Source organism: Pyricularia oryzae, chromosome 1 (assembly GCF_000002495.2).
Source record: "Pyricularia oryzae 70-15 chromosome 1, whole genome shotgun sequence".
Classification (NCBI taxonomy): domain Eukaryota; kingdom Fungi; phylum Ascomycota; class Sordariomycetes; order Magnaporthales; family Pyriculariaceae; genus Pyricularia; species Pyricularia oryzae.
In genome coordinates this window covers 4,403,440-4,428,174 of record NC_017844.1, presented here as the reverse complement: position 1 = coordinate 4,428,174, position 24,735 = coordinate 4,403,440, and the positions used below count along the sequence as shown (strand labels likewise).

Genomic DNA, 24,735 nt, shown 5'->3' with positions numbered 1-24,735 from the left:
GTCGGATCGACCCTGAATCTGTACCAGGTGATTGAAGCAGCTGGGGTTCGTTGCAAGTACCTGGATTAATTTAACCAAATTCCTTGTTTGATATTCAAGAGAGCTAACCAGCCTAACGAGAGAAAAAAAAAAAAAAAATCACCCAGATCAATCGAATGTCCAAAAACGGAAAGCAGCTGAGAAATTAGTATAAAGCTTCCAAACAGCCAAAGATACGAGAATACCGGTTCAGACCTGACTAGCTAGCTTATCGGGGCTACGAACAAAACTTCCGCTTAGACTAGGACTAGGTACCTGTCTATACAGTTCGGCCCAGTTCAAGCTTCGGATTTGCTTAGTGGTACCATCTCCACATCAGATAACATAAAACAGATCGCGGGCCGTGGCTGAGAAATAAAACAAGTCTCGTTTTTACCACGTAGTCATCTTTGACAAGACTAAAATAATTGACAAGGCAATAAAACAATTAATTAAAGATAGTCGCAGGGGGGGGGGGGTATCTGATATCGAATTTTTAAAAAGATGAAACTGCTACTAGATAGTGCAACTCTCTCTCCCCATCAGTCCCCCCTCTCCATCACCATAGCTGCCACCACTTCTTCTTCTTCCCGTCCTCCTCGACGTAGTTGTCCTTGACCACGGATATAAAGACGTTTTCGAGCGTCGGCTGCGCCAACCCATAAGTCAAGAGACCCAGCTCCTCCTTGTTGTCCTCGAGCGCCGTCATCATCTGCCCGATGGGGTCCTTGGCCGGCACCGTGAACTTGATCTGGCCTCCCAGGCTCTCGCCGGCGAGCTTGACGGCCGGAAACCGCGAGAGGACCCAGTCCTCGACGGCCTTTGCCTCGTGGATGTTGGTCTGCGGCGCCGACTTGAGCACGAGGTCGAGGTGGTAGATGTCGCTGTACTTGCTGCGCAGCTCCTGAGTGGTGCCGATGGCGAGCAGGTTCTTGGACAGGATTGCGGCGCGCGTGCAGAGGGCGTCTGCCTCCTCCATGCTGTGCGTCGTCAGCAGCAGCGACCGCCCGGGCCCGATCTCGGATAGAGTTCTCCACATGACGCGCTTGGACGCCGCGTCCATGCTGGACGAGGGCTCGTCCAGCACCAAGACGTCTGGGTTGCCGATGAGTGCGATGCCCAGCGAAAGCTTCCTCTTGTTGCCGCCCGACAGCTTGGAAGCCTTCTTCTCGGCGTGCGGCGACAGGCCCGTCTTGTCGAGCACCACCTGAACATTGTTCTTGACGTCCGGGACTCCCTTGATGCGCGCGTAGAACTCGAGGTGCTGCCGCGCCGTCATGAGGTCTAGGGCGTCGAACTGCTGGCACACGCCCAGTGAACGCTGCGCCAGCCGCGTTTGCTTGTGCACGTCAATGTCGCGCACGTGGATGTTGCCACTGTCCGGCCGGAGCTCGCCCATGATCATGTTGACAGTCGTAGTCTTGCCGCCGCCGTTGGGACCCAGGAGTGCCATGATCTCACCCTCGCCGAGACCGAACGACACGTCATTGACTGCCTGGTTGGACTTGTACGCCTTGGACACGTGCGACACCTGCAAAAGGTCCGTCGTCGACATGCCAACCCTGGCAACCTCCTTGGTCATCATGTCGCTACCCGTAGTGCTGGCCTCCTCGTCCACGGAGCCAATCGAGCGAGGTCCGGTGTCATTCTTGCGTTTTGTAACTCTCCTGATGAAAGCGGCCAGCGCCGAGAAGCTGTTGTTCGACTCGAGCCAGATGAGGAGCAACAGCAGGACGATGACCTGAATTAGGAGCAAAAGGATAGGACCACCGTAGGCGTTTATGTCTCCAGGGTACGAAATTCCATCATTGTTCCGGCAGACAATCTTAAACGTGTTCAGTCCTACCATGAAGGATTTGTAAACGTTGACGACGGGGAAGAAGACTCCCAGCCTATTGTGAATCCACAAGTTAGCCTACGATTTCCAGGAAACCCCATAATATTTTTTTTATTTTTTTTGAAGTGTACTTACGCCCATGCAAGCGTTTCAGTTGTAGACTGGACCTTGAGAGGTTCGATGTACACTCGCGGCAGCTATAGTGCATGCAATGATCAGCATCCGTTCAAGCATTACGGCACAAGGCACACCGCATATAACTTACCGTAAAGGAGAGGACAGCGCCAACGAACTGAAGCTCAAGGATCACAAGCGTGGCCATGAACGCCGAAAGTTGCGTCTTTGTGAGCTTGGAGGCGACAATGTACCCGATGAGGATACCCGACAGGCCGTAGAGGATCGAGACGAAGAACAGGAAGCCCGGGTTCCAAAACATGGGGATCTGCTCCGCGACCGTTGCTGTCAAGGCGATGGACACAAGCAGCACCACCACAAAGTCCGACAGCAGGTGGGCGATCCACATGGGCGCCGGCCGGATTCCGTTGGCATACTGCAGCGCTCGCACGTTGTGGCTCTTCTCGTAGGCCGGGTACAAGGCGAAGAAGATGGGGTATACCGTCATGATCAGCGTGGCAAACGTTGCATACATAACCGAGAGGCCACCTTCGTCGACGCTCTAAGAAAAATGTGGTTTGTAAAATGTTAGCTAAAACCCCATGGATTTGCTTTGTAGCAAAGCAGGCTACTCAGAGGGGCCAAAATAGATGGCGTTGGGAGTATCCAGGGGTAAATGTTCTGATCCACTAACCGTCAAGTAAGGCCTCGGGAGCTCGCCGGTGGATACGGAAATGTTCTGACCGCTTTGCATGACGGTCCACAGTGAAATCAGACCCATGGCCGGAGCAGAATATTCCAAGCTGTTGGCAATGATGGCAGACGACGAGGTCGTGGAGTTGTCGAGGATGAAAAGTCCACCATAGTTGGCACCCATAGGAGAGTCTCGAATCGACTTGAGCCACGACTCCTGCGTGTCCTCGACGCGGTAGACACGAAAGTCCCTTGTGTGGTTGTACCAATTTCCACCAGCCGGACTCGTACGCATAGCCCTTTCCAGCGCCGGGCCCACGGATGAGGGCCCTACGGGGACGAATGTCTGAGGTCGACCATCAAAGGATGGATAATACGACGTCCCCACATACTGTTCCCGGTACCAGTCATACCGTGGCAGCCAGTTCAACTCCTGGGCTGGGCTCGTGCAGTTGGGTCGCTCGTAATAAAGGGGTGGTCGGCTGTTCGGGTTGATGAGTAGAGGCTTGAGCGCAGCCGGGAGACCAGCCGCGAGACCGAGTGCCAGCAAGGGGGCCACCCAGTAGCGGGGAAGGATGGTGAGGCGCTTCCTCATGAGAATGAAGACCTGTTTGAATGACGAGATTGGTTTCCCAGAGACGAGCGTGGCGGATGTTGGCGCCGTGGTGCGTCCATTGCCTGCGTCTTCGCCAAGTTCCCTACGAAGAGTCTCGTCAACATCCTTGGTGAGCGAGAGGAATACCTGCTCGATCGTAGGACCCGCCATGGCAGCTCCAGAAATCCCCTGAGCCTCAAGCTTGGTGATGAGCGCTGCCGCCGCCTTGGTGTCTGCAACGTGGTATCGGACCCTGTCCTGGTGCACACTGGACGGCACACCCATGTCAGGGGCCGGTTTCTCGTCACTCTTGGGAACATGGACAATATATCCATCTCCGAAACGGTTCTTCAGCTCAGCACCCGAGCCTTGGCACATGATTTTACCCTGGTAGCATTTCATGTTAGGGATTTGGCCACCAAGTCCATGGGAAAGATATAGACTCACCTTGGACAGAAGCGTGATGTGATCGGCTAATATCTCAGCTTCATCCAAGAAATGTGTGGTGAAGATCATTGACCTCTTGGATCGCTCGCCTGTAGTAGTTGGTCAGTCCTGCGATCTATTTGAACATGAAGTCGACAGTCAACCTACCAAGAATTATGTTCCAGATAGCCCTGCGAGAAACTGGGTCGAGGCCGCTGGTAACTTCATCCAGAAGAAGTACTTCGCTACCGCCAGCAAACATACAAGCAAGTTGAAGCTGGAGATGATGACTCAATCGTCAGATTAGCTGCGTCAATTTTACATCACAAAATGACCTGAACACTGTACCTTTCTCTTTTGACCACCCGAAAGATCCCGTGCGTGACTGTTAATCTTTGGCTTAAGATCACAGTATTCCACAAGCTTGGTAAGCGTCTCGATGCTCTCGCTGCCATGCTTAATCTTGCTCCAGATCTTGACGTGCTCGAGGACAGTGAGGAAAGGGAAGAGCGTGTTCTTCTGGGGGCAGACGCCTAATCTTACTGTTGGTAAATTGATCATCGCTTCTACACGAACATAGATAGCCGGGGAAAAAAAGAGAAAGAGAAAAAAAAGAAAAAAAAAACATACCAAGCTTTGTATAGTTCGAGTTGATCTGCACGCTTCCGGCCGTCGACTTCTGCATGCCGCCAATGAGCTCAAGCGTCGTGGTCTTGCCCGAGCCGTTCACGCCGAGCAGGCACATGATTTGCTGCTTCTGCGCCGTCAGGTCGATTCCGTCCAAGGCCGTCACGACCGCACCCCTGCGGGCGCCGCAGCAGAACATCTTTGTCCAGATCGAAGGGCTGTAGACCTTCCTCAGCTCGCTCGTCTGGATCGAAGCCGACGCCGCCTTGGCCGTGTCGTCGTCGTGGAACTCCCTCCGCGCGTAGCTGATCCCGTGGACGAGGCGCTCCGCCAGCACGGCGAGCAAGGGATAGAGGATGATCTGCAGGATGGCAAAGATGAAATAGTGCCACATGGCTACGCCGTGTGTCGGTACGCTTTTCCTCATCCACTCGCTCTCCCACAAGTCCAAGTAGGCCTTTCCAAAGTCTACTCCCTCTTCGTTGAATGCCCTCCAGCTCATCAAGGCCATGCTGTACATGAAATTGCAGGCGGGGAAAACGGACGAGAGGCCGAGGTTCATCTGGTCGCTGGCTGTCCTCGAGTTATCGTCAAGGATGGCACCGGCTGCCAGAGCGATAAAGCCTGCGGCAACAAAGACGCTCGAGATCCGAGGACCCTGTGTTCAAAACAAAGTCAGCTTACGTGCTCTTTCCACTCCAAAGGGGGAAAAGACCACCCGTATCGGCTGTTACTGACCTGGAAGAAAGCTGATGCGAATATCGCAGAGTTGATGACAGCCATGGTCAACAGGATGTACCAGAATATAAGTATGGCGGCACTCACTCTAGGGAGCAAGAATTGATGGTAAACTGTGTTTGGTCGTTGTGATAGCTGTTAGGAATGCGGCTCATTTGTTGATACGGGATAGAAAGCACGAGTGAGCACTTACAAACTCCCGAGATGATGGCAGTAGGTAGATAGAGGGCATTGAAAACCAGGACATGGCTGTACACCCTGGCAGCAGCACCACCTCCCATGACATCCACCAGCTGCGACACGCCTTCCTTGCGCTCTGTCGTGATCCGAGCCACAACGTGGTACACGGGAATGATGAGGGTCAAGAAGTAAAGCAGGCTGTTCATTCCGCGTGTTTCCCTCGCGATGTCCTTCCATTTGTCACGATCGGCTTCCTCTTGGCTTTTGCTGGTATAGCTGAAGATCGAGGCATCGTATGTAGCGTTGGTTATTGCCGAGGCCACGCCGATCTGCAAAGGGACCCTGACGTTGGTGACGGGTGTTGCCTCGTTGACATTTACATTGTCTGACCAGAAGTATTCGCTCCCGGTGCGGCTGGGATCGGTTCGGATGGCATCTTGTCTATATGTTAGTGGACGCAAAAGCTGGAATTTCAATGGTAACAGGGAGAAATTCTGGCAGAGGACGAGAGCTTACAACTCCAGTTACCGACGCCAATGCTACCGTTGGGCCTGGGTGTCAAAGGAGCTTCAAGCAATGAAACAGAATTAGCAGCTGTCTTCCTTGACGCGTCAAACGATGGATATATAGGTAAGGAGGTAGACATTCACTTACAGTCCAAAAATATCAATGCAGCGTGGCAACCAGAGATTCCCTGAGAATTGGTCTTGCAGTGCTCAAAGACAGCATCGGGATCCTGCAAGTCTACCAATCTGCTCGACAAGTGAGCCAGCGGCTCCTTGATCCTGCGCACAACCTGTGGCACATCGGGGCCGAGAGTGTTGTTGTACACGAAAACAAGGTCCCCGGAGCCACTCTCGAAGCTCTGTGCTAACGTCTTGATCTTGAAGGTTTTCCCGAAACCGTTCGAGCTTTTCGGATTATTAAAGTTGTAGATGTTGAGGAAGATTCCCAATAGTGCCAGGGGCAGTATGAGCCCTTGGAATAGTGTCGAAATCCATCTCCTCCGCAGGTGGATGATGTTCTTCTCAACCAGAGCTCGCGTTTGTCTGATAAAGACAGGCACGCTGAGTGTGGCACCGCCGCCCTTGGTAAAAGCCATCGTGGAGAGGGCTTTTTTTTTTGCTGGGGGAATGAATGACAACGATGCTACAGAAAATAGCCTTCCCTCATCGTTAGAGGAGAGAAGAGATTATAACATTCTAAGTACGGTATGGTGCAGCATTAAGGGAACTCGACGAATGAACAAGGGGCCCCAGATGCACGCCAAGATTGTCAGCAACTCGACGCGATATTGGCCTTTGTCCACATGTTTGCTCTCAAGTCGCTGCGCCGCCTTGGCAAAGCTTTTCCTCTCGGTCCCGGCCCCATAGGGCATTCGCCAGATGTTATCAAGATATGATATCGCAGCAACCAAGACAGCTAATCAATCATTTCCTGCGGGCCGATGAATTTGCCTCTTTCAGACAGCAATAGACCCGTTGGGACAGGCTATACACGGCTACCACCAGCAGACGTACGTACAAAAGCATGCCAGAGGTGACGCGTCGAATCAGGCAGCGAGCATTCTGAATTGGCAAATGTTAAGTAATGGATTCATGGTGGATACGTGTTGAGGAAAGGCGCAGTATCTATTCAGCTTTATCCCCAGAAAAGCAGAAGAAGAAGAAATAAAACCCACAAGGACATTCATCAGGCAAGAGGATGTTGCGCCAAGCCGGTGTAACGAGAGGAACGGTCCAAGGGCGCCAATCCGCATCAAGCGAATTCTGCTGCCTGAAATCAAACCATGCAATTGGCCTTTTTTGCATTTGTGACGGAGGACCCTGACCTAAAGTGGGTTGACTTAGGCCAAAAGTACAATTTTGAAGGATCACAACTTGCAGTCGCCTCGTCGCCAGAAGGCCGTTAACTTAACTATGTGGATACAATGTTAGCACTTGGGCCGTCTTGAACCCCCAGAGCAGCAGAGACTTAGCCAGAGACCCATGCTGCATAGGGAACACACTTCGCAGGAAGGATGGAATTTTGATTTCGTACGGTTATTGATTGATTGACATCGATATCAATGTCAGCAAATTGTGTACGTCAAGAAGCCATAGGTAGTTTCCAGTGTCAATTCGACAAACCACCAAAGGTATTCTTCACGGTCAGATTGGAGAGGCAAGGCTTGAACTGACCGGCTTGTCATGTCAACTTTGTTGCGCACAACAAAATCACAACTGGCCACTCACCTACCTTGCCTAACCCCCCACAGGGCTGTCAGTCGACAACTCGCCGAAAGCGAAAGAGCCAACTTTGTCATGCACTTGTTTGAGCAATCAACTGTCGTCTCATAGTCATGACAATCGTTGCGGCCAAAGGAAAGCGAGTCCGAGTCGCCATGCTTACCGTAAAGGGTGGTTTCTCGAACAGCTAGTGGTATCGCCGAAATGGTGATGCGTGTAGCCAACTTTCATGTTGATAAACTCAATATACTAAAGACCGACTGTTGGTCACTACTTCGCCGCCCCCGCAGATCCCGCCCTGGGTAGCTGTTCCGGTCCAAACGATAGTGGCAATAGCTGGGTATGATGTAGTGTCAGCAAAGATGGCAAGTTTCTAAAGAAATTAAAAACCAAACATGCCGATGTTGGTGGCGGCGGGGTATCTTACAGCCTCAAGCTTCATAACCACAAAGTCATTGTCCTTATCGAACATGAATATAGGCATATGCAAGTCGGAAAACTCCCGGATGCTGGAGTGAGGGTGGCGAGGTCAGTTTTGTAACAATAAAAAAAAAACTAAAAACAGCAAGCCGATCTTCTGGACAATGGTGGGGTCCCATAAACAAATACTCCCAGCAAATTCCCGGAAAGGGCGCCGGGGCTCCAGACGGGGGTGTGGTATCCACCTAGATCCCATCACTGGTCCGGGATTGAATCCCCGATCGGATGCGGAGCACAAGCGGGGGGTAAGCAAAAAGAAATACTGACAATTGCCTGCACATGCCACACGGGCTCGCCGGCGGAGTGATGTCTGTGGACACCGCGAGGGCCCTGAATCGCCGGTGACCCTCGGTGACGGCCTTGCCAAGGGCCACGCGCTCGGCACACGTGCCGACTGGGTACGATGCGTTCTCGACGTTGGCGCCGCTTATGTACGAGTTCTTGTCGTCGATTGAAAGCAGGGTGGCGCCGACGCGGAAGTTGCTGTAGGGGCAGTAGGCCGTCGACTTTGCCGCCTCGCTGCGGCGTTGCAACTGCTGGAACTGCTCCCTGCTGATGCCGTACGTCTTGCAGACTTCATCCACCGCCGCGTCGTCGCTGCTGCTCAGCTTTTGGATCGAGGGCGGGAGCGACATTGTGCAAGGGCAGTGCAGGGCAGTATGGTGTGGTGTTAATGTGTCGTGTCGGTGCAGGACGGCTTGCAGCCTTTCAATTTCAGGCAAACTCTGGGGTTGGACTGCTTCTTGTGAGATGCACGCGGTGTCGTTGCAGTCGTGAGGGGCAGCGCGGGGCATGGGGGTGAGCCAAGGCCAGACGGGAGCAAATGCGACATTCAATTGGGAGATGCACGTCACTTCCAGCTCCTCAACTGTAACATACTCCGTACCTTGGGTACCTAGGCAGGTAGGTACCTACAGTACTTACCATGAAAGCTACCTGGTAGGATGCACGCAAAAACTAAAACAACCTTGACGCGCGCAAGATTCAAACTTGCCTGGCATGTAATGTGTCTCTTGTTCTACCCTATTTGAAGTACCTTAAGCAGAACGAAACATGCCCAACATGAGACAAGTTCAAGCCACTGCAACTGCCTAATGAAGACCATTTACAATTAGTCGCGTCACATGGCTACCGTACTTAACTACCTAGATTGGCAATGTCATAGGGTTCATCGTCCTGCGACATGACCAAGTTAGCAAAAAATCGCAGCAAGCATCGAACAACGCCGTCATATGCAGAGTTTCTCCAATGCAGTGCTCCCACGTTGAAAGCATAAACTCGGTGAATACTTACGAAGCTCCGCCATCAACCACTAGATTCGCACCAGTGATGTATGAAGAGAAGCCACTGGCAAGAAAACCTGCCACTCGAGCAACCTCTTGTGGATGGCCTGCTCTTTCCAATCCGACAGTAGCTTGTTGAACCTACAGAACATAGTTAGAGACATGAAAACAGATTGGGGATCAAATTGCACACTTGGTGTTAAGTACTCACTTCTTTGCTCTGAAGATTGGCTGGAGGAAATTGGACATTCATTCCTCGCATGTCGACCTGCATCAAAGATGATTGATACTTTTAGCTCCTCCAACATTTCGCCCAAGTACACAGAGCGGATCCGTTTGTGAATGAATCGGTAACATACCCCCTTGAGATCAACCCCAGTCTCGATCTGCCCTGCGGATATACAATTGATCCTCACCCCGGTGCCCTTGAGGACGCTCACGCCCGCGCGCACCACGCCGAGAGAGGCGTGCGCCATCATGGTATGGCACGGGCCCCAGCACCCCCCGTACGTCGAGGCCACCGATGCGATGACCACGATGGAGCCGTATGCCTGGGCCTTGGGCGCCGCGTTTGGGTACGACTGCTTCGCGCACAGCTTAGCCATGGCGGGCGGCGCATACTTGAGCGCGAAGAAGGGTGCCAGGGACTGGGACTCGAAGCACTTCTGAAGCACATCTGGGGTCGTGTCCGAGATGGACGGCGGGCCGAGGAACCCCGACGAGCAGACCCAAATGTCGAGCCGGCCAAAGGTGTTGAGAAGCTCGTCGATCAAGGCCAGGGTCTCGTCCTCCTTGGCAACGCTGAACGGGTATGGGATGACTTTGGTATTGGGATGCCGGCTGGCTACGCTGTCGACCAGATCCTTGTAGGCATCAGAGCTGGCAGCCTTGTCGCAGGCTATTCCCTCATGAAGCACAGACGCGCTAGTGGTTAGACAGGTACCGTTATGAGGCAGGCATGCAACCATGGGGGAAATCTGTAGGTCACTGACCATAGATGGATGCTGCACCGTGCGCTATTGACTCGATTCAAAGGGTTAGTTAGTAGCTGTTCGGATCCGAAGGAATCTGCCCAGGTTTGAGTCTTACCGGCCAGTTCGTGGATAACGGCCTGGCCTACAGCCTGGGACGCTCCCGTCACAACACAGACAAACCCATACTATCGTTCACGATTCCGAGTTCACAAGTCAGCGGATGAAGGGACTGTCACCAAAGTAAAAACAAGCACTTGCCAATTTTCCATCTGCACGATATGGGCTGAAGTCCTCGGTAGAGTCCATTGAGTCAAGGAAACAAGGCGATGGAAGTCAAAGGGTTGTCGTTTCTAAAGTCTGCTGGGAGCCAGACCGATTCGTTATCACTTTGTTGGCACTTGCCGGTGGACTTCAGTGCTGATCGTCCGGAATAATAAGTTTGAGCTTAAATACGGCGACAAGAGTTGGGTAGACTTGGGGCGGGGGAACCGACAGACGCCCAGGCGGCAACGACGCCAAGTACAGGCGCTCACGGCATCAAATATTAGAGCTGGCTTTTTGGCCCGAATACCTGAAAAATGCGTGACTTTCAGCGACAATCAGCCCGTGCCGCCCCTGCATTCACAGGTAAAGCCGCCTGCAAGATAAGAATCGTGACGGCTGCATCTCCGAGGCGCGTATGGTTAGATTGGCGCAGGCAGGTTGGGGTAAGTTGAGGTGTATTGAAGATAAGAAAAGCAGCTGCATGCATCATCGAGTTTGGATGGAAACCGTCGAAGCACCTCAAAATCTGGGGGGCCAAGGTACCTTGCAACCACCTGAGCAAGCTGAGGTAGGTCTGGTACTGCACTTGTCGTCACTTCGACAGCTCCAATTGCAGTTTAGCTGCTTTGAAGTTCGTTTAGACTCTTCGGTACAGCCACTCAGGGAAAGACGGCAGGTAAAGTAGACCGAGCACCTGCAGGCGGGAAGCTGTAAAAGGCAAACTTCCATGGCCAGTCAGTGCTCAAATGAAGGTTGGATGGGGCGTCGGACGTTGGAACGGCAATTCTATATCTAGAACCGCAAGCTAGCTTCCATGTTTCTTCATCGCTGCCAGACAAGCAACCCAGATCGATCGCCCCTTTTGCCAACCGTGTAGTTTCGCCTCAAACAAGACTCCGCCATAACGATCTTGTCAACAAATTCATGTGCATAGAGAAGGTGGTGACTCGTGAAGATTTGAATCGTCATCAAAGTCTCCACAGGCGGGGATCTGGCTTGGATCAGCTCTTGGGAATATTTTCATCCCATGCCTGAAGCTTCCAGGCAGAACCCCGTCACCTTCTCGCGACTTTTCACCACCGCGTATACTAATTACTACGGGTCTATTTGTCGGTAGCCAGTTAATTGACCGGACCAGTTGCATCATTAAACGGATGAAAGAGAAAGGGGCAATAATGCAATAATTTTTCCGAGGGCTGCCTTGTCGATGCGAATCTGCAAGCCCCTCCGTTTTCGTGTCGACTGAAACAAAGATAGTTCTGCCGTAGGTAGTCTAGGTCTCGCCGTGTATTAACCGAGCGTTGGAATGGACGGGTTGGGGGGAGCTTTCGGCGCGTCCCATTTGGCTACAGAAAAGGCTTGGTTGTTTTGTCTTCCCCTGTGCTAGCTAGTTCCTGTACTGTACCTTGGATTGCCAGTCTTTTAGGTAAGGCACGAAGTAATTACCGCGCAACGACCTGCAACGGGAGTCTATTTCATGACGTCCAGATAATCATTGATGTGAGAAGTTTACTGTCGGCATTACCTCAGTAAAATCCATAAAGCAATCTCGATGGGCGGCGGCATTTTAACAACCGTACTTCGTAAGCGTCTATACATTGACTCAGGATGCTGGTCTGCCTTTGAATGCTACCTTGACGCTAATTCCATCGAGACTGTACTTCGTACGAAGTACCTACGGCAGGTAGGTAGGTAGCTACCTTAGGTATGTTCAGTGGTAGCAACCAGTCGGATGACGGCAATGCATCGGCGAGCAAGCGAGCAAGTGGAAACCAATAAACAGGACATGGAAGCCGACGGGGTGTTGCCCTGCACCCCGGATCCGCATCGGTTTGTTGTGTTGCTTCCTTTAGCTTCTGCTACTTTTGGTATTCGTTCCCGAGGAAGGAAGGAAAAAGTGGGTGTAATCCTGGCTTGTAGCTGACTGTATTTAGTACTACTTGATACATACATAGGCAAGCAAACTAGAGAATAGAACAAGTGTAAGGGCACATGATTTTCAGGCTTTTTTTGTACGGTAGCTACAGCATTCATTCTGTCAGGTGCCAGCCTATAGATCCTGGAAAAACATGGATGTTGATGAAACGCCGACAATACTAAATCGAGTAGGTTGGCAGAACTGGGATCCAATAGCATAACATTTCATGCTGGCGGGGAGGGTACATTACTTGTCTAGGTAAGGTAATTGGGGACCAGGTGCTATAGAAATGCTACAGAGAAATAAGAAATCACGCCAAGGTGCACCGGTAAACAATACACTATTGAATGAATGACCATCGGATGTGCTTTGAGGTGGAAATGCGAAGAAAATGCACGCAGCTCGTGGTGCTCCACGCCTGCCAATCAAAAATCAGGCAGAGGCTTGAAAGTGATGCCAGGGTGGGTACAGGATTGACAGCCGCTAGGACAGGGACCAGGACCGACGCTCCAAACTGTACGCGGGGGACGCCCCTTATTTGCCCTTGTCCGCCTGCCTCATCAGCCATCCCGACCGATACCAACCCCCATCATCTCTTTTTCTCCCCCCTTCCCGAATCTCAGGGTCTCTATGGCCGAGACCGGTAGTTGAGCATAACAAATCACGGGGCTGTGTGTTTTGCTCATTTCCATGCCGCCATTTTGTTTTGGGCCCAGAGATGGACGACAGTGCAAATAACTGCTGCGGCAACTTTCAGAAGAACAGTAACAACCTCAGCAACCACGAGCCAACCCTGATGAGGTGATTAAAAAAAAGAAAACAACAAATCCCAACCCAATTACCGGCCGGTGCCTGCCTGTTTGCCCTGAGCCAGGAGGTGCACGTACCTTGAACCCCCTCGAACCGTTTCTACCGGCTGCACACCATTGCTCCCTCGCTCGAGTCTACAGCACAGCAGTTTGTTTTTGCTCGTAACAAACTTGGATCGTCGGTTGTACTTAACACGAACTGCAATTTCTCTTCGTTCTTTTTTTTTTCTTCTCTCTCTCTCTCTCTCTCTCTCTCTCTCTCTCTCTCTCTCTTGGGCTCACACTCACTTCACTCACTCGCTCTTTTTTATTCTCGCGTGTCTGTCAAACCTAGACCCGGTTTTTTTGTTGTGCACCGCCAAACCCCAAGCATCGGTCCAAAAGAGGCACCACCGTCCAAAAAAGCAACCCTTTCTCCATCACGACTTTCCTTTTTAGTGGCGTGCCAATCGATACATTTTCGTCTCCCTCCCACTTCGCATATTGGCCGAGGTCAGCCTTCTTCGAAGCCACGGTTATACGATCTAAGGACAAAACCGCAATCGTCCTTGCTTTTGGCCCCAATAACACGGTTGCTTCTGGCCCGACCCAGCCCCGCGCCGTCTTCCAGGCCCGTGGCAGAACGGCTAAATCGCGCCACGGCAAATCCGCCTCCCCAGCTACTACTCCTTGGCACTAGAACCTAGGATATTAGGATCTCGGACAAGCTCGACTTCTCGCCATTCCACACGATTTAGCTTCTCCCAACAGCGCCGCTTCATGCCTTCAATTGCGAGATAGCGACATTCGGCTCGCCTCAAGAGGATAGAGATAAAAAGAAGACAGCCGAGTGAAGAGAAACGGATAGCATTCAAAGATGGAGCCCGTTCCAGAGACAGAGAGAATGGAAGCCTTCAGGTCTTCGCCTTTGCCCATGCTCCGACTACATAGTCTTTCAGAGATTGCGGAGTTCGAGCTGCCCCAAAAGCCGCCCACCGTCCGTCGATGCACCGAGCCGGCATCACCAAGCTCGCCTTCCTGGACCATTCCCGCGAACCTCCCATACCGCCCAAGGACCACTTCACCACTCAGCGGCATCTCGCACCACACCCGTTCAAGATCAGCCGCTAGCACGCTCGCCCCTCCCATGATCCGCACTCAGTCGTTGCCTGGTGCCAACGGCGCCGGCCACATACTTTTTTCTCCTCAGCGCAGCTCCAGCCCGTCGCGGTCACCCATCAGGCCGCAGCAGGTGAGGCTTCCCAGGAAGCCAGCCGACGAGGCCTTTCCAACATCACCGACACGTATCTCGGTTTTTGACCAGGAACGCAGAGTTACCGAGCGGAATAGCGTCCCAAATCTTAGCTTTGCAGGATCATCGGTCCCCTTGGCCCGCGTACGGCGGCCGGCTTCACCGCTACGCCACGTCAACATCCTGGGCGGCGCTAGCGCCTCCGGAGCTTCCTCTCCTACCACACCTTCATCCTCTTACAGGTCTTATGACTCCATCTCCAGCTACACGTCGGCCACGTCTATGACTTCCTCGATTCCCTCCACGCCCACTTCGACGAGATCCCGCAGTCCTAGCATTTCTAGTTTGGAGACGATTCCAGATTCACCCGATGCTGAGGAGGCAGCTTTGGAGGCGGAGAGAATCGCGCAGTTGAAGGCTGCTGCCGATGCCGCCGACCGGGCCGAAGGTTCCGAAACCAAGGGCCGTTCGAGCCTAGATGTTCCATCTAGAGGCAGAACCTTGGGTGGCTTCGGTTCAAGAGACAAGCGCAAGCGGTGGAGTGTCTGCGGCGCTGAACGACGTGGGGATATTGACTTGGAGACTGTTTGGGAGGAGTGATCTACATAAATCACGCCATCCAAATAATGGACTCAACCCGACATGATTGCCACAGATTGTTATGAATTGACGGCACCCCGAGGTCTGGGCGCACAGAAGCCTTCCTCGTGATGATGGTATTTGTTTTGTTGTTCTTCCTTTTTTGGTCTTTCGATGCATATAATTTTTCACCTCCGTGTTTTGGGGGTGAGAATTTGGAGTTATGGAGCTTGCACCGGTCTGATACCCTTTACTGCATCTGCATTTCATTCAAAGGGGTTTACTTACACTTGGCATGAAATGTATCTTTACGGATTATATGATTCTTTTTCTCGTCTTTTTTTGTTCAGACCGTTGCTCATTGTCTTTTATGACGCTCTGGCTGTGCTTTTTTTTGTCACACTCTTCTTTTTCGTAAGGGCGAAACTTGAGAATTTGCGCCGCACGAAAATAGATAAATTGAGTTCTTGTCTCTTACGATTTGCTCCCTGGCACTGTCTTGTCGCTCCCACCACTGTCGTTGCTCCCTCGCTCAGGTTAGATATTGATTTCTCGAGGTCCATGATAGGGGGTCCCTTCGCAGACTAACTGTCTCATCAACACTTGAATATCCCTTTTACACACCGCGACCACCCACATTTCAGGCCTCCACATAATGCGCCCTCTGCACCAAGGCTCCCTCAACCTCTATCTTCGTGATAAAATTCCAATAGATTGAGTCTCGATCCAGTTCGCCGATTAGCGTCCTCTCCCTGTTGACGATTGCAAACCACGATGGATCCCGAGTATAAGATTCACAATTTTCGCGCCGTATCGGTGTGATGATTCTGCTTTCTGTATCCGCACAACAGCAGCCACTCCTTGATGACCTGTTCCGAAAAGGTCCCATCATTCATTATTCAGTGCCCTTACCACTCACTACTGTCACTCGTTCGAGAATCATCGCCCAGTGTGCCTGCAATATGCATTCTGCAAGTTACCTACAGGTAGCCGCTCTCCTGAGCGTCGGCACACTCGCCGCCCCGAAAGCAGCAGTCGAGGTGAGTAAAGTTCCTACTGCTACTGTAAATCAGGTCCAGGAGCCTGAGTCTAATGACAGACCATCACAGCAACCACAACACAACTGGGGCCTGCACCCTCGCGGAGGGAGATACTTCACCAACACAGTCCATGCGACGCAATCTAGCGGCGGCAACGCGACGACGCCCAGACCAACCGGTAGTCATCAACACCCGCACAACCAGACTACCAACGGCATCAGCACGAGCAGCACATCAATCTCGCCTACCATGGAGTCTTCGTCGACGTCAGGTTGCGCGCTCAGTCTCGTCACCGAGACCACGACCATCTACGTCATCACGACCGTGTACCTGCCCCTGAACGACACCACGACCACCAGCTGCGACTATTGCAACGCAACCACGGCTATGTCAGCCTGGCATAACAGCACCTCGGCGGCTGCGAATCCGACCGTCGGCACTACAGGGATTCCCCACTCGTACAACATCACCCGGGGCCACTGGGTTGTGACCGAGACCGAGTGCGACGGTTCGGTTACGACAAGTATGACCAGTCTCAGCTCCGACTCGGCTGAGCTGACCGCCACCGACGTGCCAGTGTTGACAACTAGTGAGTGTGAAGATGATACGACCATATTGACGCCAAGTTCCGAGGGGACCGCCCCAACCACGACCGCCTCAGTCGAGGATGCCATGGATTCATACACGGTCACCCTGACAACCACAACCTCGCCCACATCGACCATCGGCCTGGACACCGTACTCTCCTCGACCATGGCCACGACTGTACCCGAGACGGACGACCACAACGAGGTGACTACAGCGACAGCGACGACGACAGCCGGCTCCGGCGGTGACACCGCTGCCACGACCACCTACGTGATCGACACCACCGTCATGCCCGTCACCACCGCGTCGGTCACCCAGACGCTGGCGACGACCCTGACCCCTACCAGAACGGTTTGCGCTACCGACGCCCCGGCCGGTGAGACGCCCAGGCCGCGCAACGTCTACTGCGGCGTGCATGGCCTCGACGTGGGCAACTACTTCTTGGCGCAGTACGTCAACAACAAGGCCAACGAGCCCGTGACGCTCGAGGGCTGCTGGCAGTTCTGCAAGGTAAGCTGTCCCTCACGCCTTCTCTCCTTCTCTTGACTTGATTCCCCTTTTCTTTCCTGGATGTTTGCCTCGGCAGCACAATAAAAGGACCATCCATCACCAAGGCCACTAACAGGAAACCCCCACAAAAAAGGCGAGCAACAAGAGCACCGGCGGCTGCCGCTCCTACGACTTCTACCTCGAGCCGGGTCTCGACGTCCCGCGCTGCAACCTGTACGGCAGCTCCGTAGCATACGCGCTGCGGTCCATCGACAACCACCAGCCGCACTGGTGGTTCGATCTCGACTGCGGCAGCCCTACGCAGGAGAAGTGGCAGGCCGGTCACGACCATAGGCACGATGAAGAAAACATGTCGGCCCTGGGGCTGGCTGCCGATCTGAGGCGTAAGTTGGGGCTGTAACTTTTTGAATGGTTGTCGTTATCAGGGCTTCTGGGCCGGCGAGTATCCGAGGCGAAGCGGTGAAGGATTGGGAGCAAAGTTGGGCGCTTAGAACGAGGGGCTCAAATGAGCGGCATGGACAGGCTGATCTCCATCTTGGTGGGGGAGGGGCTGTTTTGCTTTTTCCAACTTGTTTTCTTCCTTGCCGGGAGTTTCATTTCTTCTTTTAATCTTGTGAAACATTAGACATGGTGATGTTTGGGTGGTGCAGAAAGACATGGACAACAATACTAATTGAACACACGGTAAATCCTTCGCGGACAAGAAGAAGAAAAAAAATCAAAAAAAAAATCACTTATGTAGTGTTGAATGAGCAATTCGCATGTGAACAGTGATATCACAAAGTGGACCAACAAAAGGGGGAGTAAATACTCTTTAAACTATGTAAATACCGGGAAGATCTACCCACATCCCATGCAATGGTTGATGTCTAGAAGACCTCTAAGAAAAAGGGAAACAAAACATTGTCCGGTGTAAAATGTGTCCATCACGACGACTCGTCAAGTGTTGGAATGATGCTCGCCCAAAATGCTGCAGAAAAGGTTCTTTATCATGAAGTATAAAAAAGGAAGTTGGTTTATCTCTTTTTGTTGTTTTGCGTAAATGAGATGCATATACGTCGAGAATGTAGACAGAAGATTACATGCCAAGGAGGCTCATCTGCCTCCGTAGCGGACTGGCCGCCATACTACCCTCCTCGCTGACGTAGCAGGCCGAGTCGGTGTCAATGTCCCAATCAGGATCCTCGCTGTCGTCGATGCCAGAGGCACCACCCTCCTTAGTGCCGGGCTCAAAAGCCTTCTGGGTGGCGGCGCGCGTGTTCCAGCGCAGGGTGCGCGACACTGAGTCGAACCACTCTGTGTCGGTCCGGACGACGGTCGGGAAGGGATACTGGGATGCCGTGATTGTGACACAGTCACCCTGCTTCAGCTCAACGCGGCCCTTGCCGTCAAAGGCGCAGTAGGCCGTCGCACGGCTGTTGCGCGGCACAGTCACCTTGAGCAGCATTGTGTCCGACAGCACCATAGGCCGGAAGGACAGAGTGTGGGGGCAGATAGGGGTGAGCAGGATTGCGGGGATATCCGGGTGGACAAGCGAGCCACCAGCCGACAGCGAGTAGGCGGTCGAGCCGGTGGGGGTTGAGAAGATGCAGCCGTCGGCCTGGATGACGGTGAGGAGGTCATCGTCACCGTACAGCTCCAGACTCGACACATAGGGTGATGGGCCGCGGTCGATGACGAGCTCGTTCAGGACCTCGAACTGCTCACCCTCCTCCATGATCTGCTCTTGGCCCATGGACGAGCCGTCGCGGTAGACCGTGCAGGTGAAGCGCATGCGCAGGTTGACACGCATACCCTCATTGCCGAGTATGCGGTCCAGGTGAGCCTTGTACTTTTCAAATTCGAAAGTGGTCAAGAAACCCAAGCTGCCAAGGCTGAAGGAGAGGACCGGGGGTACGACTCGCTGAAACAGCCAAGAGGTGAAGAGCACAGTGCCGTCGCCACCCAGAGTTAGGACCAGATCAAACTTCTCAGGATGGCTCCAGCACAGGTCGGGGGACCAGTAGCGCAGCATCGTCTCGAAGCGGGGGTTGTCTGCCAGAATGCTGGCCGCACCAAAACGCTTCGAGTTGCGCAGCTTGGCGTCGACGTAGACATTGACACCCAAGCTGGAGCCGTAACGCGGAGTCCTGAGAAGCCACTGAGTAAGTTCCCTGGTGAGGAGGACGAGCTCGTTGTCGCGAGCCTTGGTGACGATCATGATGTTGCGCACTGCGCGCTTGATGGGTCTCCTCTGCAACTGCTTGGCAACCTCTCGGACGCCGGTGGCAGTCTGCACCAGACGGGAATGCGACATGTACTCATCGCTCTTGATCTCCTCGAGGACCTTGTCGATGTTGACATTCTCCTCGAACCGCGAGTGGTAAAAGCAAGGTGACTGGAGACTGGGGTAGGCTGTGGTGGGAGTTGAAGTGCGTGCGGCCAAGTCGTTGAGGGCATCGCAGAGCTTCTGCGACGACGTGGCCGTATCAGGGCGGGGATCAGCCCCAGTCTGTTTGGAGAGCATGCCGTTCAAGGCAAGGGGATCGGGCTTGTTGTTGCGGGCAACTGATGCTAGAGCCTTCATCAAAGTCTGACGGGGGATTCCGTCAACCGAAGGCGTACTTCGGTGGTGGCCCAAGAGCTTAGAGGTAACAGGATCAGCGGCGACTGCTGCAGATGCAGATGCGGATGCGGAGGCGGCAGCGAGTGCAGGCGCTACTGTGGTCAGATCGGCTGCATTCTTGCGAATCTTAGATTTGGCGTCGTCCAGGCTGAGGACAGAGTTGAGGGATACAGGATCGTTAAATGCCACCGAAGACGTCTTGGGACGTTCCGAGGTTTTAAGACCCTCGGGGCGCGAGAGAGTGGGATGCAGCAGCGAAGTGGGCGAGCAGATTGCGGAGTCGGCGGCCATAGTGAGTGGCTTTGCTCTGATTACCGGGCGGTTATACGGTACTTGGGCCTTGCTTGGTACGTGTGATTAGGTATTTTCGGGGCGGGTCCCAGTGGACGCAGCACAACTGGCAGGGGTGCGGCTTCTTCGGAAACGGATACAACACAGTAAGCTAGCTTGGCTTAGCACGTAGCTGCAGGCTGACAGAGCAGCAAACGCAGGCAGCGATCGAATTCTCGGGATGCGAGGTACTTTAGCGACCGATGCTGGGTTCTTTGTTGGTGGCAACTCAATGCAACCAAGCAAAAATCTCCGTCCTGCTGGAACAGATCTCGTTACGCTAATTCAGATGTGTTCCTGTCGTGCTCCCCAGTACTGTCAGCTCCTGTCATGTTCATCACAATGGCCCCTTCGACGTTTTTGTTTTGTCTTCTCCCCCTTGGTGTTCCTTGCTCCAACCATTCCTTTGCTTATCTCCACGGTGCACCACCACAAAGCCCCTGTCCCCAGTTGCCCGCGATAGGAAATGAAATAATGGAGGGGCAAGGACATCAATCCCGTACGTAGCACCCACACCACCCAAACGACGATGAAGCGCACTGGAACGGGACTTGTCAAGATTCGTGGCCACTTACTGTTTGTTGTGCCACAATCGAGGCTAGCCACAAAATGCAAGCACGTCGCACTTGTGAATCCCAGCGATAAGCAGGGACTATGCAAGCGGGTAATAGAAGTGCCGAAATCTGAGCGACTTCGACTGTCCAATTAGTCCTGGTTGCTGTGCGATGTCTTGCGCCGACTGCAGGAGCTGAACGCACGTGGGATCGAATGCCAAGTGTTGAGCTGCAAGAATGCCAATTTGACTTTTGACAGTGGGTATAAGGTTGTGGTCCCCAAAGTCTGAATTTGGTCTTCGTCGATGTTGTTGAACTCGTCAAGGCTGAAAAGAAACGGGGAAACCGTACTGAGTATTAAAAGTCGAGTATTGATGCAGTTGTAAAGTGAAATATGAGGCCAGCCACGAGAAGAAGAAAAAGAACCAAACGAAAAGATGCAAAGAAAGAAACGATCAAGTGATGGTCGGGGTTGAGATGGACGATGATTTGATCGGAGTCGCAGAACAGGAAGAGCCCACGCCAAAAGAGGCAATTGCTAGAGAACTACCAGAGCTCTGCTGTCCGCTGAGAGGGAGGATGATGGTGGGGGGAAGAAAAGGAGGGGGAAGGAAAATGACAGAACAAAAACGACTAAATGACAAAGGTTTTGGGCCTACAACTGAGAAGACTGAAGACCAAAAGAACAGAACATCGCGACCGCTCGATACGAACCTACCGTCGAGACGTTTTAATATTCCGGACACTACAACACGCTCTCCCATGCTCCCCGTATGGCACCGGAGCTCTCCCTTGCAAGGCTAGGAGCTACTCTTGGCTTTGTCTTGGCTTTCCACTGCTCCTTTCGGGTCCTAAGTGGGGGCTGTTTACCACGCATTTCACACACGTAAAAAGGGATGTATTATTAGTGACTCCACCAAACACTAATCCTTGGTCGATCTCTTTTCGACAATGGGTTTTTGTCCGATGTGCAGTGGCACTGTGACACCCCCACCGTCCCGGTTGCCATCTGTATTTAGCGCTGTGGCTTTCATCGGTGCAGAGAAACGGGTCCTGCCGTCGTGGGCAACAACTGTCAGTTTCGCCGTTGATTTTAGGCTGATTGTGCTGCTCTGGCCTGATTTTTCAGCCTATGCGACCGCCTGGAGGCTACATATCATCATGTTTTGTGCTCCGTATTAAGGACAGGTTTGTGCAACGATCAGAATTCGAGAGCCCCATGGTCTACCCGTAGAGAGTGTTATAACTGAAGCGCATAGTTGCATATGGCACCGCCTTTGGTATGAATTCAGAAACTCTGCGCCACAGCAAAAGACGCATAAAAACGGCCTTTCGTAGCAGTGTCCACAACAGTAACGCCCCTCTTAGTTTGTGTGGCGGATCAAGTGCTCATTCGGAGACGTTTGTGAAGGCACGTACTGTAGCGCAGTGGTGCCGGTATACCCGTTTACTGTCATTTGCATTGTGAATCTGAGTGGCTTGCCAGGGTCGGGTCTCGAGCTCTTCAGGACCTGATACTCCTATCCCCCTGTACGGCACAACGAGAGGTTGAAGGGGCTAGGAAGGGGCGAGACGTGATTGTAAGGAGCTGGGCCGCGTTGCACAAACTGCCCAGCTTGCCTGACATAACACTCAACAAGGATATGCGCGGGCTCTATGTAGTACCGAGCTTGTTCATCGGCTTGTCTCGGATGGTTTTGGCATTACCCAGCGGTGAGGTATCGATTCAAATTCCGCTTTTGGTAGTATCGTCCAGTCTTCGTAATGGTCTTGAGTCTCACTGAACCTATCAAACCTGGTATACGTAGTAATCGTTTTAGCTCCGCTGATGCCACGTCTTATAAACGTATAATCTTTGCAAACCAAAAACATGAAAGAATATTAAAAGAAGGCTGCATAAATCAATTCGATAAAAAAAAAAAAAGAAAAAAAAAAAGATAAAAGGTCGTCCGAAGTCATCCCGATTTTGATGGCCTGCATTCTTGGCTTTAGCGGCCAATCAACGTCCTCTAGGGATGGCTGCAAAGGGGTTCATGCCAGTCTCCTCCTTGCGTCTGACCCACACCCGGAGATCACACATGGGGGTCTTCTTTTTCAGTAGCGCCCCGAGAAACAACATGCTCACTACCCTGTTCATCAACAACACCAGCCAGAAAATATTCACTGTAGGGTGGTCGTCAACTAGGTCAATCAATTCGAGATTTTTCAGGCATGACCTCCCTACAGCACAATTCATTCTTTGTGCTGTGCATACTGTCTGCTCGCTATGCTGAGCCTGCTGAGCGTTAGAGGGACGGGTCTGAGGTTACAACATGTTCAGACAAGACTGGGGCCCTGCCACGCAAAAATGGTTCTCAGGGATCCCAGGGACCTACCGTTGTTACCAACCCCGACAGTCTGCCAACAGGAACACGGGCTCTGGATCGATGCCCCGTCAACCGCTGGAGAAAGCCCTTTTCTGGCGCCTGGAACCAAGCCACTGAGGAAGCTGGAAAAGGGCTGAGATGAAACGTCGTCGTTTCCAAGCGCAAGCCCTGTAACGAAATCCACATAATGTTTGAGAACGTTGGAAGTAGCGGGTACAGGCCCCCACAAGCCTTTTTGCCGATATTTTTCAGCGATTGAGCATCAAAGACTTGAGCCGCCATGGACATGCCAATATATCGGAGAAAATGATTGAGCCAAGCTCCTAAGAAGGTCATTCGATTGCAGACCGCCAAATGCAGCCCTGTTTGTCACCCACGTCCCGCGGCTCTGAAGCAGCCCTTTCTGCTCTTGGCCCTTTTTTTTCCTTCTCCCATCGATAAACCGGTTGACTGTCCACACACCAGTTTTGCTTCTCCGGGGACAAATGGATCTACAATACACAATGTTGCGCCGAACCGGTCCAAACAATGGTTCGGAAATACTCGGCAGGTCTCAATCATTGATGAGCAAGCACGGTCGGTATATGTCCACCTTCCCATTCAGCCTTTCCAGTGAAGATCTGCGGAGACCTTGGCGGCCATTGTCTCTCGGATGAAGTGCCGCATGTTGGGGCCTTCCACGTCGGTGCTGTTATCGTCACCCATGTCCATGTCGTTGTTGCCGGGGTCCCGAACGGGTTCGCAACAGATCTTCAGTGCCTTGGCATGGACATCAGCCCATTCTTGCATCGTGAAATGGCCCTCGCTTTCTGCGAGAATCAACCTATCCCCTGAGGTGAAGGCCAGTGCATGTACCGACCGCGCGCCCTCCGCTTCCCGGGGCGATGGGTCCAGAATCAGGTTGCTTTCTGCCTCCCCATCCGAGCCTGCAACAACAGCTATCACGGTACAGGTGGCCGTTGCTCTGAGAGGGATCGCCGCCGAGAGAAGAGCCAAAACAGCGGCTTGCAGCAGAGCTGGTATAATCGGCAAGTTCTGGCGAAAATTGTAAGTCTGTTGCCCGGCTACACAAGGATGGCTGTCTGAAGGGCTGGGCGTCTGTGAATGGGATTGTATAGGGATACGAAATCCGGTAGTCCTTACCAGGTTTGCCTGAACCAGCTTCGTGCTGGCGTAATCATTTTCTGGTGATGACTTCACCTGCAGTACAACTTGAATCAAGCCGCGAGGAAAGTTTTTGACCAGAATTATCTGGCGCAGTGTAGCTTGCAAGAGAGACTCTAAATGACGTTCCCTCGTTCCTATTTATGCTCAAATTTATAGTGAGCTTTTAGATGGCTGAAGAAAAACGTGGTTCGATGTCTGAGACAAAATTTTCAAAAATCGTACCTCCAACCCCTGCTGCTGGTCGTACGATCACGTCGACGAGAGCCTCGTACGGGTCCTCGTCGCGCCTCTGTGCCTCAATAGGACCATTTGCCGACGCTGTTACCGTGTATCCGGCATGAGAATATATTGCAGAGCCGTCAGCCCGCGGTATGTGTGAAACGAGTGCTGCTGGCTCTCCTCTTGATGGCATGATGTCGTTTGTGCTGAGGCGTAGCGAAGCGAGTGAAGCTGTCTTGCTCCAACGATTTCATTCCATCAAACACAATTACCATTTTCTACGAGTCGAGGGCAGCTATTGGCAGGAATGCCTGTCTTCGGCCCACGTAAGGTGCCTATATGACCAATGAGGGGCAGTAAAA

The 24,735-nt window shown here is 52.6% G+C and overlaps 7 protein-coding genes across 7 annotated transcripts; 2 read left to right on the top strand and 5 right to left on the bottom strand.

The window, feature by feature from the left end:
- Nucleotides 1-577: 577 nt before the first annotated feature.
- Nucleotides 578-6,330, bottom strand: MGG_09941 (nod factor export ATP-binding protein I; the record flags this gene model as incomplete). Its single annotated transcript, XM_003709996.1, has 12 exons — nt 578-1,910; nt 1,991-2,052; nt 2,121-2,531; nt 2,664-3,644; nt 3,705-3,793; nt 3,852-3,960; nt 4,032-4,216; nt 4,314-4,968; nt 5,049-5,161; nt 5,242-5,664; nt 5,745-5,795; nt 5,883-6,330. The coding sequence occupies 12 exons, from the start codon at nt 6,328-6,330 to the stop codon at nt 578-580; spliced, it is 4,860 nt and encodes a 1,619-aa protein (XP_003710044.1).
- Nucleotides 6,331-7,838: 1,508 nt separating this feature from the next.
- On the bottom strand, nt 7,839-8,571 carry MGG_14549 (cytidine deaminase; the record flags this gene model as incomplete). The annotated part of the gene is made up of 2 exons (XM_003709995.1): nt 7,839-7,965; nt 8,204-8,571. 2 exons carry the CDS (start codon nt 8,569-8,571, stop codon nt 7,839-7,841), a joined length of 495 nt encoding a protein of 164 aa, XP_003710043.1.
- Nucleotides 8,572-8,926: 355 nt separating this feature from the next.
- On the bottom strand, nt 8,927-11,108 carry MGG_14550 (uncharacterized protein). Its single transcript, XM_003709994.1, has 7 exons — nt 10,452-11,108; nt 10,309-10,378; nt 10,212-10,235; nt 9,579-10,117; nt 9,431-9,487; nt 9,230-9,360; nt 8,927-9,112 (listed from the first exon to the last, which is right to left on the bottom strand). The coding sequence occupies exons 1-7, from the start codon at nt 10,497-10,499 to the stop codon at nt 9,082-9,084; spliced, it is 900 nt and encodes a 299-aa protein (XP_003710042.1). The 5' UTR covers nt 10,500-11,108; the 3' UTR covers nt 8,927-9,081.
- A 2,323-nt stretch (nt 11,109-13,431) lies between these two features.
- On the top strand, nt 13,432-15,523 carry MGG_16301 (uncharacterized protein). Its single transcript, XM_003709993.1, has one exon. It carries the CDS (start codon nt 14,041-14,043, stop codon nt 15,013-15,015), a length of 975 nt encoding a protein of 324 aa, XP_003710041.1. The 5' UTR covers nt 13,432-14,040; the 3' UTR covers nt 15,016-15,523.
- MGG_16300 (uncharacterized protein) lies at nt 15,502-17,866 on the top strand. Its single transcript, XM_003709992.1, has 3 exons — nt 15,502-16,034; nt 16,104-17,132; nt 17,266-17,866. The coding sequence occupies exons 1-3, from the start codon at nt 15,816-15,818 to the stop codon at nt 17,530-17,532; spliced, it is 1,515 nt and encodes a 504-aa protein (XP_003710040.1). The 5' UTR covers nt 15,502-15,815; the 3' UTR covers nt 17,533-17,866.
- A 64-nt stretch (nt 17,867-17,930) lies between these two features.
- Nucleotides 17,931-23,276, bottom strand: MGG_16299 (uncharacterized protein). The gene is made up of 2 exons (XM_003709991.1): nt 20,643-23,276; nt 17,931-20,364 (listed from the first exon to the last, which is right to left on the bottom strand). Exon 2 carries the CDS (start codon nt 20,026-20,028, stop codon nt 18,211-18,213), a length of 1,818 nt encoding a protein of 605 aa, XP_003710039.1. The 5' UTR covers nt 20,029-20,364; nt 20,643-23,276; the 3' UTR covers nt 17,931-18,210.
- MGG_16298 (uncharacterized protein) lies at nt 23,172-24,608 on the bottom strand. Its single transcript, XM_003709990.1, has 3 exons — nt 24,377-24,608; nt 24,131-24,288; nt 23,172-24,022 (listed from the first exon to the last, which is right to left on the bottom strand). Exons 1-3 carry the CDS (start codon nt 24,564-24,566, stop codon nt 23,588-23,590), a joined length of 783 nt encoding a protein of 260 aa, XP_003710038.1. The 5' UTR covers nt 24,567-24,608; the 3' UTR covers nt 23,172-23,587.
- Nucleotides 24,609-24,735: the final 127 nt, after the last annotated feature.

Excerpts from the sequence above, each read along its gene's own strand:
- MGG_14550 (XM_003709994.1), bottom strand. The coding sequence starts at position 10,499 with ATGGACTCTACCGAGGACTTCAGCCCATATCGTGCAGATGGAAAATTG. Across the intron at positions 10,236-10,308 it reads CGTTATCCACGAACTGGCCG|CGCACGGTGCAGCATCCATC; the intron begins GTAAGACTCAAA and ends TCGAGTCAATAG. Across the intron at positions 9,488-9,578 it reads CTGGGGTTGATCTCAAGGGG|GTCGACATGCGAGGAATGAA; the intron begins GTATGTTACCGA and ends TCTTTGATGCAG.
- MGG_16301 (XM_003709993.1), top strand. The coding sequence starts at position 14,041 with ATGGAGCCCGTTCCAGAGACAGAGAGAATGGAAGCCTTCAGGTCTTCG.
- MGG_16300 (XM_003709992.1), top strand. The coding sequence starts at position 15,816 with ATGATTCTGCTTTCTGTATCCGCACAACAGCAGCCACTCCTTGATGAC. Across the intron at positions 16,035-16,103 it reads CCCCGAAAGCAGCAGTCGAG|CAACCACAACACAACTGGGG; the intron begins GTGAGTAAAGTT and ends AGACCATCACAG. Across the intron at positions 17,133-17,265 it reads GCTGCTGGCAGTTCTGCAAG|GCGAGCAACAAGAGCACCGG; the intron begins GTAAGCTGTCCC and ends CCCACAAAAAAG.
- MGG_16299 (XM_003709991.1), bottom strand. The coding sequence starts at position 20,028 with ATGGCCGCCGACTCCGCAATCTGCTCGCCCACTTCGCTGCTGCATCCC.
- MGG_16298 (XM_003709990.1), bottom strand. The coding sequence starts at position 24,566 with ATGCCATCAAGAGGAGAGCCAGCAGCACTCGTTTCACACATACCGCGG. Across the intron at positions 24,289-24,376 it reads ACCAGCAGCAGGGGTTGGAG|GAACGAGGGAACGTCATTTA; the intron begins GTACGATTTTTG and ends GAGCATAAATAG. Across the intron at positions 24,023-24,130 it reads AGCTGGTTCAGGCAAACCTG|AACTTGCCGATTATACCAGC; the intron begins GTAAGGACTACC and ends AATTTTCGCCAG.